Here is a 12950-nt window from a genome sequence, read left to right as displayed (position 1 = left end):
TATAAAAGAAATCTATAAAAAGTGATCAAAAGGTCATACAGTCCAAAAAATGATATCATTGAAAATATCATCAAATATCGCAAAAAATGAACCACCCACAGCTCCGTACAACAAAGTATAAAAAAGTTATTAGCGCCAGAAGATGGCAAAATCAAAAAAATAATTTTTGTACAGCAGGTTTTAATTTTTGTAAATGTATGAAAACATTATAAAACCTATACAAATTTGGTATCCCCGTAATCGTACCAACCCAAAGAATAAAGTAGACATGTCATTTGGGGCGCTCAGTGAAAGCCGTAATATCCAAGCCCACAAAAAAATGGCGTAAATGCGTTTTTTCACCATTTTCACTGTATTTGGAATTTTTTTCCTGCTTCCGAGTACATGGCATGGAATATTTAATACCATCACTATGAAGTGCAATTTGTTACGCAGAAAACAATCCGTCACACAGCTCTGTACATGGAAAAATAAAAAAGTTATAGATTTTTTAAGGTGGGGAGTGAAAAATGGACATGAAAAAACAGGAAAGGGCCATGTCCTTAGCCGGTTAAATATAGCCGGCGCAGATTAATAGCTGTGGACATATTAGGCATAAATCCTGCTTGGTCAGTATGTACAACCGACGTGATGACATTAGACATCCTGGTCGCTAGCATTTTGGCCATCAGTTTGATATCAACTGTAAGGAGTGAAATAGGACGATAAGAGTCCATTTCAAGAGGGTCTTTCCCCGGTTTTAAAAGAACTACTATAACCGCCTCCCTCATTGATGGTGACAGGTGGCCTAAGTCCAAAGCCTCGTTATATAAAGTTATATAAATGTTTTAAAGATTTCAACTTGAATTCCATCTATTCCTGGAGCTTTATTATTGGACACAGAGTCTTATGCTAGTTCTAGCTCTTCTAATGTAAACAGGGCTTCCAGTGCCGACCTTTGTTCTCTATCTAGTTTAAGTAGAATAAGGCTGTCTAAGAAGCTGTATAATCACTCCTGTGTGGGGCTAACCTTTGATGAGTAAAGGGAAGAGTAAAAAGATTTAAAGCTATCTAAAATTTTGTGGGTCTGGGTGACTACTTGGGTCCTTAATTGCTGGTATATGGGTGGCCGTCCTCTGGTTAGAGGGCATAATAACTAGAAGGTGGCCGGCCTCCCCCCCCCCCCCCCTCATAAAACCTCTGCATGCCAGCGACAGTTAGTAAATGTTCAATAAATTGATTCTGTGCCCCCTCCCATGACAATTTGTTGGTCTCAGACGGATGTAAGATTTAGGCCTCTTCCGTTGCTGTTAAGGTATTACCAAGAACTTCCCCAAGTTCCTTAGATTTCCGTTTTACTCTGGCTACCTCTGTGACCAGGCTATCCTTAAAACAAACCTTGGAACAATCCCACACTAATAGAGGGGAAGTAGACCCATTGTTGCGCGTAAGAAAATCAATAATCGTAGCTTGTAATTCCATTATGCAACTTTTTTCAGACAATACTGGCAGCCAGAATGGATTGAAGCGTCTGCATCTCAGTCCTTTAGTAGGCTCTAGCAAGAGCCTTAACCGCACGAGGAGTGGGGAGTGACCGGAAAGGCGTCTTGACATGTATTTAGCTTCTAAGATCATAGGGATCACTAGTAGATTGCCAAGGGCTAGATCAATCCTGGATAGCGTGAATGTGATTTGGAGTAACAAGAATATTGTTTTTCCATGGGGTGCGACATGCGCCATACATCTATCAATCCAATATCAGTCACTGTGCAACCAAATTGAGTAGGGGTATTAGACAGAGGTGAGGGATGGGAATCACTAAATAACAGGGGGATACCTGGGTATTTTTCAACAAAACATAGTAGCTTCTTTAGAACTATCGCCGAGTAGGGCGGGGGTACATACACTGCCAGTAGCATAAAATGTACATTATATAGTTCCCCATATAAACATATAAAGCGGCCTTCCTTATCAATTAATGATTCATGGCAGGTAAATGGTACTTGCTCAGGAGTAAGACGAATACACTGAATGGTAGCATAGACCAGCCCATTGATGGCTTAAATTTTTTGTTGTTTCTTCTGTTAGGTGGGTTTCTTACAAGCAGCAAATCACTGGGGTAAGGTTTTCAAATGTGTCCAACACTGCCTGTCTCTTTTACGGCTCACCAGCCGAAGTCACATATTCCAAGTAACTATGGCTATAGGTAGCACCATAGATGTTCAGTAAAGTATGTTATTGATGCCGTCATGCCCTCTTTCCCCACAAGGAGGCAGCAGCGCTCCACCTATATGGCCAAACATCAGATATGCATATATGTAACCTCCTAACCATAAAGGAACATAAACGTCCCACTCAGTGTGCAACCGCCGTCGCCTATTGAAATACAGGTCCTGTGAAAAAGGAACCCCCAAGGTGGAAGTGTCAACACTTGCAGTGTTTGTGGGGGAGTTATCTAGAAATCACTATGGTGCGGGATGAGAAGAGCCACACTGCAACTCTCCTCAACCCCCAAGGCTACCTAGACAACATGGATTCAAAGCATACAACACAATAAACCTGTGAGTCAGTTACAGTAAAGTAATATGCTGATAAAACATGCGTATGCTTTGCATACCTGTAATAACACATTTATCATACTGAACCTCTGTATTTTAGAAACAGACTGTCCAGTGTGAGACCACAGTCTTAAAGGAAACCTACCGCTTGGGATAGGGCTTATAAGCTTGACATGCCGTGCACCAGCTCAGGGTGAGCTGGTGCCGGCGCTTATCTCCATTATGTTTTTGAACAGTTTTAAAGTGTTTTAACAGTTTATTAATGTTTATATCCTTACTGGCTTTCCCGCACCGGGGTCCGCGCTCGGCGCACCATGCGCGCTACCGCTTCCTATTCAAATGCACGCACGGTCGCACGCAGTAAGGATATAAACATTAATAAACTGTTAAAACACTTTAAAACTGTTTAAAAACATAACGGAGATAAGCGCCGGCACCAGCTCACCCTGAGCTGGTGCACGGCATGTCCAGCTTATAAACCCTATCCCAAGTGGTAGGTTTCCTTTAAGTCGGGCCATGCTCACAGCACGACCATTGAGAAATAGTAAGGAAACTCAGTCTCATTCCTGCCATTGATCTGCGCCGTTGATGTTGTCCCTTATTTGCTGCTCATGCATGTTGAGCCATCTGAGCGCATCTTGGGGGGAATTGAAAAAATGAGTGGTGCCCAAAGCAACAACTAGCAGACGAGCTGGGTACATCATGGAGTAGGAGACTTGTAGATTTCGCAGACGCATCTCGTTATCTAGAAACTTTGCTCTCCTTTTCTGTACATCTGCCGAATAATCCGTGTCACGAACCCCAATCACCGGAGTTACTCTATGTAGTCCCAGAATTTACCTCTTAAGCTCTGCCCACTTAACGCTAAATTTACTCCACGCAATCTCGGCACCCAGTCCAAACTAGTCATTGCCACCACCCACGAGTTACTTACACAAAGAAGGCCGTAGGCACCTCAATCACACAGACAATGCACCCTGATGATTACACAGCACATGCACTCACTACTTATAGAATATTACAACACAGAACATGCAATCACCTACTACATAGACAATGCTAAAAATGACCTCTGGCAACGTAATCCCCTTCGGAGACTTAGATTCTTTAAGGCTACAAGCTAACACTTTAATTTACATTCAAAAAATACAGTACACTTGAAGAATAAAATTGTCAGATAAAATGAAAAAGTTAAAAACAATACTCAAAACAATCCAATACACGATACTTACTACAGGGAAAATGGAAACAAAAAAGTCTTGCTATTGAAATAGGAAGAAATTCTTTGGCCCGAGGACAGGGCATAGAAAGCGATCCAGTCTTCTAGTTTTTGACGCCTACCCCTGGCTGTAATGTCACTGTGAGGGGGAGTTTTTCTATCCCCCTCCCATCAGTGAGGTACTTTTTAGGTCTGGGGTTTTATTAAAACCCCAGAACTTTTGATTGGAAGATCGTGCCATTGCTTCCAATCAACCGGGTACTTTATTCCCATTAACCCCATACCAAACCCAGGGTGCCTTAGCCTAATATCAGTGGTGTTCTGCTATTGGCTGACTTCCCCTGGAGCTAACATTCCAATTCTCGCTCCAGGAGTGTATCTAGGGGGGGTTATCATGTTGGGCAGTGGGTGAGTGGCTTTTTGCCCGGCCTTCCTCTGCTCCCTCTGTCTCAGACATCTCCTCCTGATCTCTAAAACGGCTCCTAGCCGTGGCTGCCCTTCCAGGGGAGTAATAATTTGGACCAGCCCTGCGGTCACCCCCTTCTGTGGGCCTATTGCAGGCAAACTGTCCTAGCCTTTCTGCAGCACCTCTGGCTGCCTCAGCAGCACGTGTGGAGCGGGCAGGCGTGGCCTCAGCGGCGCCATGTTGTAAGGCTCTCCTCATCCCCTAACCGGACCTGCCACCCGGCATATCGCCTCCTAGAAGCGGAGTTTCAGGGCTCCGGGGGAAGCAGGATGGTCTCCCCTGCCAGGGGGCAGGTATGGCGCTTCTGTGTGTGGTGGTTCAGGCTGGGCACGCCGGTATGTCCAGTTAGTGGCCCACAAGCAAAATTTTAGTCTTTCTCTTATAAGCCCTGTCGTGTCCCAACCTGTAGAATATTGCCACATATGGGGTATTTCCATACCTGTGAGAACCTTCATACGTTTTAGGGTGTTTGTCTCCAGTGGCAGAAGTTGGGCACAATATATTTGGCACCAGAATGGCATTTTGAAAGAAAAAAGGCTATTTTTACGCTGAGCCATTCAAGTTGTATTACATTTAGGCCAGCACCTCGGGGGTTAAAATGCTCACTTGTCTCCAAAATTAGGGCACATCTAGGGGATTTCTATTGTACTTGTACCTCAGGGACTTTGCAAGTACATTGTGGCAACCAAAAACAATTGTAACCACCGATGTGTGCCAAAACATCTTTTGACATCCATGTATGCGGCATTGCTGTACTCAGGAGAAGCTACTGAACAAATTTGTGGATTTATTGTTACCTCTTATACCTTGTGAATGTCTACATTGTAGGTGCTAAATGAGAATATTCTTATACAAAATTTGAATGTTAAAAATGCCTGCAAAACAATCATCAAGGGTTAACCCCTTATCACCGACGCTTGTTTTCAGCTCAATGACCAGACTTGATTTTTCGAATCTGACATGTCTCACGATAATTGGTTATAACTTCGGAATGCTTTAACATATCTATATCAAGGTGATTTTGAGATTTTTGTTTTCTTGAGACACATTATACTTCATAATTAAAGTAAAATTAATAGTGCTAAGTTTTGCGTTTCATTCAGGAAAAAATTAAAATTTGGCAAAATTTCGGAAAAAAATCTTCATTTTCAAAGTTTGAAATGTTCTGCATTCCAGAAAGGAAGTAAAACTATCCCAATAACCAGATAACTAACATTTCCGATAACTGCTTTATGGTAGAATGATATTTTATCGATCCTCTCCTTTTTCTAGGATGTTATGAGGCTTCGAAATTTAGGTACGATTTTTCAAATTTTCATTAAAGTCGCCAAAACTCACATTTTTAGGGACAACTCAGCTTCCAAGTGACTTTGAAAGGCCTAAATCATAGTAAAACCCCATAAATTACCTCACTATATAAATTACCCCTCAATGTATGTAAAACAACTTTTATTAAGTCTATTAACTCTAAGTTTTTCACATGGGTTAAAACAAAATGCAAGTGCGATTTAGAAACTTTTCAGTTTATTGGAAAATACATTCATTTAGGCCAAAAATGACACTTTTATAATGAATAAAATGATGAAATGCTCTGCAAAGTTTGATATCCAATTTTTCCTGAGTGTACTGATACCCCATATGTTGTGATAACCTGCTGTATAGGCGCACGGCTGGGCATAGGATCAAAGCAGCGCCATTCAGAGCAGATTTGTATTGTAACATTGTGCAGGCTATAAAATTTACATATTTTTTGGTAATGTGAACATATGATTCTTATTATTTGCGAGGTGAGATACAATGTATAGCTAATTAATTTAGGGGGTCTAAAGCTTATTCATGAGACTTTATTAACTATTTCAAGGGGGATACAAACAATATTATCCATTTTTATTTTGGATCTTTAGCACTTTTTTTTCCCCGCTCACCGTAACATAAAAATAATATTTTATCTTTATTCTCTGGTTCACTACGATTACGGTGATACATCATTTATATCGTTTTTCTTATCTTTGTTAAATTTTACTGAGTAAAACCAATATTAGAGAAAATCGCATTGTTTTTACTATCAACAACTTTTTAGGGGCATAACTTTTGTATTTTTCTGTTGTCAGATCTGGTTGAGGGCTTATTTTTTGCGAAAAGAGCTGTTCTTTTCATTTGTATCATATAAGGACACATTAGTAATTGGGCTGATTAGGGGACTTTCGGCGTGCAGAGGAGCCGACAGCCTTGGGGTACCCGCCAGACCCCGGGGCAGCGGCAGAATGGATCGGATCCCCCGGTACACACTCCAGGGGGGGGGGGGTCCAATCCACGGTGGGGACACCTACACTCCGTGGTCATTCTTGACAGCGTCGTGTAAGGGGATAAACACCCGGGATCGGAGATTTATCGATCCCTGGTGTTAGTGCTGGACTGGGCTGTGACATAACAGCCCGAGACCAGCACCAGATTGACCTGATGTCCCGAAATCTTCTTCTGGTGCGCCGTGTCAGAAGAAGTACCCTTAATGACCGACGTAGAATCCCGATAGGGCAGTCATTAAGGGGTTAAGAGAGTTTCTAAATGTTGATTTGAGTAGTTGGAGATGTAAACTTTATAAAATGGGGGTATGTTATAGGGGTTCAAAGTACATAAGCCCCTAAAAAACACTTCCAAACTAAATTGGACACGAAAATAAAGGTATTTGAAATCTCTTGAAAATCTGAGAACTTGCTGCTAAAACTATAATCATTCTAATATCTGTAAAAAAGAAAAAAGATGTAAAAAAAAAGAAGAGGGGTGTGGCATTGATCCTGCATTTATCCTGCTCCCTGCGTTGCATACTGGCAGAGGTGACCCCGACTGCTGACCCCCTGAGTAATTTGAAGCATTAGGGTAAAGAAATCAGCAAGGAAGAAGAAGGGAAATATGTGCGGCCTGTCCATCACTGCAAAGCAGTATGGCTCCATGGCAGACATAAGAGTGTACACGGTGCTACTGGGGAGATTCTCCACCTGCCTGGCTCCTAGTGTTGAATCTTCTCCCTGGACAGTCCTGAAGCTATGCCAGAGGACCCTGTGCCGGAGGGGGTGGAGGGGGTGATGCTGCACCTATACAGGAGCTGTCTCCGGAGAAGGCTGCAAGTCAGGTTGCTCCACTCACAGGTACCCAGGTGCAGCCACAGCCTCTACTGTAGAATCTACAATAAGAGATGTTTTGGCTGTAGAGTATGACTGTGACTCTGCCCTCTTCTCTATGAATACATATTTTCATAGAGCGGAGGACACTCATCCTATCAACTTTTTTGAGGCCTGGATAAGGGAGAAATTTGGAGAAAAATGTTATCATTCTTATTCACTTTTGAGATCACGCAGGGTGCCTACCAGACCTTTACCACCAAGGCCCAAACAAGACTCATTCTGCTAAGGATCCTGCATTTCAGAGACAGGGATAATATCCTACGGAAGGCCATAGACCACAAAGATCTTGTCAATGTCAAATCTCCCGTGAGCTATGTCACCCGTATGCCCCTTCTCCATGCTCCAGCAACCCCGCAGCGTTTCTTACCTGTCCCCATTCCTGCTTCAGCAGTCTTGCGTGTGATTCCCTATCTCCTAGGGCGCGCACACACCGGCTTCAGAAGATTTAAAGGGCCAGCGCACCGTTGATTAGTGCTGCCCGATCCCAGAATCCCTTATAACCCAGCCTCTCCCTGCACACCCCGCCAGATCTTCGTGCCTTGTGCCCTAGAGAAAGCTTTGTTTCTACACCTTGTGCTGTTATTGCGACACTGTTGTGACCCCAATTCCGTTATTGACTTCGATCCTGTGCTGCCTGTCCTGAGCTTCCGCTACGTCCCAATGAGTTTGCACCGGAGCCACTGGCAGAGAGACAATCACTGGTGTTCTGTAGGAAGGCAGAGTTGATGTCATGTGCAGAAGTATAAAGCTGGAGGGAAAGTAATGACCGCAACGTTTCTGTGAGATGGGGAGTATTAAGCCTTTAACGGCTGTGGGTGCATGGAGAGGGCTCACAGGCTAAGCCCTCTCCATAGCCGGTAAGTCTTTGCAGCATATTGCAGCAAAGACTTAATGTTAACACCGATCACGGCTGCCGGCAAAGATGCTGGAGATCGTATCAAATAAAAATCAAACACATTATCATTTGATATCACATTACAGGTATCGCCACGTCTGAAAATGACCAATCCATCAAAATATAACAACGTTTTTTCACTGCGCTTAACACTGTCACGGAAAATAGCGCCCAAATTTGAAAGGGCACTTTTTTGCCATTTTGAAAAATACTTAAAAAATTAAATAAAAAGTGATCAAAAGGCTGTACAGTCCTAAAAATGGTAGCATTGAAAATTACATCAAAAGTCGCAAAAAATGACACCCACAGCTTTGTACACCAAAGTATAAAAAAGTTATTAGAGCCAGAAGATGGCAAAATTAAAAAAAAAAATTGTACAGGAGGTTTTAATTTTTGTAAGAGTATAAAAACTTTATAAAACCTATACAAATGTGTTATTCCCGTGATCGCACCGTAGCAAAGAATAAAGTAAACGTGTCATTTTGGGCCCACATAAAATGCCATCAAATCCAAGCACACAAGAAAACGGCGCACAAGCCGTCATAGAGCCAGGTCAGGTCACTAAGGGGTTAAAGGCCTGAACAACTTTAATAAATCTGACAGGCTGTGGAGCACCAAAGACATAGGACTTTTGCAAAGAACCTGCCTATTTATAAATGTTCTCCTAAGTATCCCCTTCTTTAATTAAACTTGTGGGTTACAAACAAGTGGAAAGAGAATATGCTGTGTAGGCAAAAAATACTAACCTGCATGTCAGAAATTCCTTTGTCAACACTTTCTTCTAAAGACTTGACTTTTTTGTACATTTGCTCAAGAACATGACCTATATCAATATGATTCTGCATTTCTAGCAATTCTTCAACATTGCCTTTAGAAACAAAAGATATATGATGGAGTTACTTCAATACATAAATACAGTATTTTGGCAAGCTGATTAGTGTGTGTTAATAAAATTGAGCAAAGATAAGAAAAACAATATAAACACACACACACACATATATATATATATATTCATATAAATATATAGGGTTACGTACAAGATAGGTTCTGCAGGTCTGTTCTTAAGTTGATTTTGTATGTAAGTCGTAACTGTATACTTTATAATTGTAACCCGAGGCAAAAATCTTTTTCGTTTCTATGACTATTGGGTTTTAAAAATGTTGGGTTGTCACAAGAACCAGGATTAACAATAAATCTTAATTACAAACACCTTTCATAACTGTTATAGCTGTTTATTTTAGCCTAAGGCTAAAGTACAGCATATTACCAAAATCCGGAGGTCCGTTTGTAGTAAGGGTTGTCTGTAAGTCGGGTGTAAGTAGGAGACCGCCTGTGTGTATATATATATATATATATATATATATATATATATATATATATATATATATATATATATATATACACTCACCGGCCACTTTATTAGGTACACCATGCTAGTAACGGGTTGGACCCCCTTTTGCCTTCAGAACTGCCTCAATTCTTCGTAGCATAGATTCAACAAGGTGCTGGAAGCATTCCTCAGAGATTTTGGTCCATATTGACATGATGACATCACACAGTTGCCGCAGGTTTGTCGGCTGCACATCCATGATGCGAATCTTCCGTTCCACCACATCCCAAAGATGCTCTATTGGATTGAGATCTGGTGACTGTGGAGGCCATTTGAGTACAGTGAACTCATTGTCATGTTCAAGAAACCAGTATGAGATGATTCCAGCTTTATGACATGGCGCATTATCCTGCTGAAAGTAGCCATCAGATGTTGGGTACATTGTGGTCATAAAGGGATGGACATGGTCAGCAACAATACACAGGAAGGCTGTGGCGATGCTCAATTGGTACCAAGGGGCCCATAAGTGCCAAGAAAATATTCCCCACACCATGACACCACCACCACCACCACCACCACCAGCCTGAACTGTTGATACAAGGCTGGATGGATCCATGCTTTCATGTTGTTGACGCCAAATTCTGACCCTACCATCCGAATGTCGCAGCAGAAATCGAGACTCATCAGACCAGGCAACGTTTTTCCAATCTTCTACTGTCCAATTTCGATAAGCTTGTGCAAATTGTAGCCTCAGTTTCCTGTTATTAGCTGAAAGGAGTGGCACCTGGTGTGGTCTTCTGCTGCTGTAGCCCATCTGCCTCAAAGTTCGACGTACTGTGCGTTCAGAGATGCTCTTCTGCCTACCTTGGTTGTAACGGGTGGCGATTTGAGTCACTGTTGCCTTTCTATCAGCTCAAACCAGTCTGCCCATTCTCCTCTGACCTCTGGTATCAACAAGGAATTTCCGCCCACAGAACTGCCGCTCACTGGATGTTTTTTCTTTTTCGGACCATTCTCTGTAAACCCTAGAGATGGTTGTGCGTGAAAATCCCAGTAGATCAGCAGTTTCTGAAATACTCAGACCAGCCCTTCTGGCACCAACAACCATGCCACGTTCAAAGGCCTCAAATCACCTTTCTTCCCCATACTGATGCTCGGTTTGAACTGCAGGAGATTGTCTTGACCATGTCTACATGCCTAAATGCGCTGAGTTGCCGCCATGTGATTGGCTGATTAGAAATTAAGTGTTAACGAGCAGTTGGACAGGTGTACCTAATAAAGTGGCCGGTGAGTGTATATCACCGTAATCGTAGTGAACCAGAGAATTAAGATAAAATATTAAATGAGCTACTGACCCCCAAAATGAATTACTTATACAGTGTATCTCACCCCACAAGTATTAAGCCCTCATATGTTCACATTACCAAAAAAATTTTATAGCCTGTAGAATGTGACAATACAAATCTGTGAATGGCGCTGCTTTTATTCCATGCCCGGCCATGCACCCATACAGCAGTTTAGTACCACATATCGGCACACTCGGGAGAAATTGGGCATCAAACTTTGCAGAGCATTTCATAATTTTACTCATTATGAAACTGTCAGTTTTGGCCTAAATAAATGTATTTTCCAAAAAGATTCAAAAGTTTCTAAATCGCATGTCCATATTGTTTTAACCCATGTGAAACAATTAAAGGATTACTAGACTTAACCCCTTCCCGACAGAGTACGGTTGAGCCCTCTCCATAGCCAGTAAGTCTTTTCTGCATATTGCTTGTGTTATCCCATCAATCGCATCAAAAACATGACGGCGCATCGTCGCTCCCCGTGACGCCCGGGAGCGGCGAGCGGTCACTATGACAGCCTCGGGTCTTCCGAAGACCCGAGGCTGTCTCGTTTTAACCACTTAATTACAATGTGCGAAGAAAATCCCCATATACTGTGGTAGGATCAATCAGACAACCTAGGGTTAAAGAACCCTAGGGGGTCTGAAAAATAGTAAAAATAAAAAATTCTAATTCAAACCAGTTCCCTAGAACTGATAAAAATATAAATAAACAGTAAAAATCATAAACAAATTAGGTTTCGCCAGGTCCGAAAATGCCCGATCTATCAAAATAAAATAACAGGATTTCACTGCGTTTAACTGTGTCTGATGCTAGATGACTAATGTGTTACAGTATAGGACTGGTGAGTTGTACTTTGGACCCCCTTTTAGTCTGCGCCATAATATTACATTTTTCAGGCACACAGACTGAATTTTTTGGTGCACAGGTTATTTCTGATGCAGACACAGCCCTTTTACCGAGAACACACACTTTTTTCACTAAAGACAGATTGTAAAAGCCCATGACACCTGCAGTGCAAATCTGCCTTTCTGCCTTTTCTAAGCATTTGTATTACAATATAATTGTGTGTTATAACTTACTCTTGCATCCTGACAAAATCCTGGGGTAGTCACAGGGGCTGGAGTTTGGTTTGCATGCATTTCAAAAAACAACATGTGACCTGTTTGAGCTGCAGGCTGTCTCCATGTTTGTGCTCCTGTACAGCTCTGTCCCTCCCCCACTGATGTCATCTCACCAGGCTGTAACCTCTGAGAACCAGCAGGAGGTGGAGCTAGACAGGAGCACAAAGGTGGGGGCCAAGCTCTGAGTAGTGGGTAACAGACAAGTCACATGTTGTTTTTTGAAATGCATCAAACCAAAGTCCAGCCCCTGTGACTACCCCAGGATTTTGTCAGGGTGCAAGAGTAAGTTATAACACACAATTATACTGTAATGCAAATGCTTAGAAAAGGCAGAGAGGCAGATTTGCACTGCAGGTGTGAAGGGCTTCTGCAATCTGTCTTTAGTGAAAATGAGGTCCTGGTGACAGGTTCCCTTTAAGCAGTCCGTTAAAAAAAACGCATGCTGTTTTAAAAAAATGGATGTGCTTTTTAACAAATGCGTTTTTTAACGGAATGCTTAAAAACGGGCAAAAACGGGTTCAAAGCGCCACTTTGCAAATGAAACTCATGTGGTCTTCCTACTCTGCACCATTTAGTTTGTTGTTACGTTGTTATAGTACAGCTCAGTTTATATCTTGTTGCTTTTTCTGTTCCATTGTGAAAGACAAGTTATCTGCCTTCTGATGGAAATCAACTGATCCTGGACAACATTATTTACTATTATGCGGTTAGAACATCTAACTACAATATTTTGTCTGTGATTTTTGATGGAGCCATACAGTATTCTTAACCCCTTGCCGCCAAAGCCACTTTTTCCTAACATGGCCCATTTTTTCAAATCTGACGTGTCCCTATAAGTGTATACACATTTA

General features: G+C 42.0%; 1 protein-coding gene across 10 annotated transcripts in view; it reads right to left on the bottom strand.

Moving 5' to 3' along the window:
• The window catches only part of TEX11 (testis expressed 11), a 285428-nt gene that overhangs the window by 249010 nt on the left and 23468 nt on the right, over positions 1 to 12950 (bottom strand). For all 10 annotated transcript variants that reach the window (XM_072125893.1, XM_072125894.1, XM_072125897.1 and 7 more), the window contains exon 3: positions 9046 to 9167. In XM_072125893.1, the coding sequence (XP_071981994.1) occupies positions 9046 to 9167 (122 nt within the window). The remainder of the gene's footprint in view (positions 1 to 9045; positions 9168 to 12950) is intronic.

This window comes from Engystomops pustulosus, chromosome 9, assembly GCF_040894005.1.
Source record: "Engystomops pustulosus chromosome 9, aEngPut4.maternal, whole genome shotgun sequence".
NCBI classification, from domain to species: Eukaryota; Metazoa; Chordata; class Amphibia; order Anura; family Leptodactylidae; genus Engystomops; species Engystomops pustulosus.
This window is presented reverse-complemented; position numbering and strand designations above follow the sequence as displayed.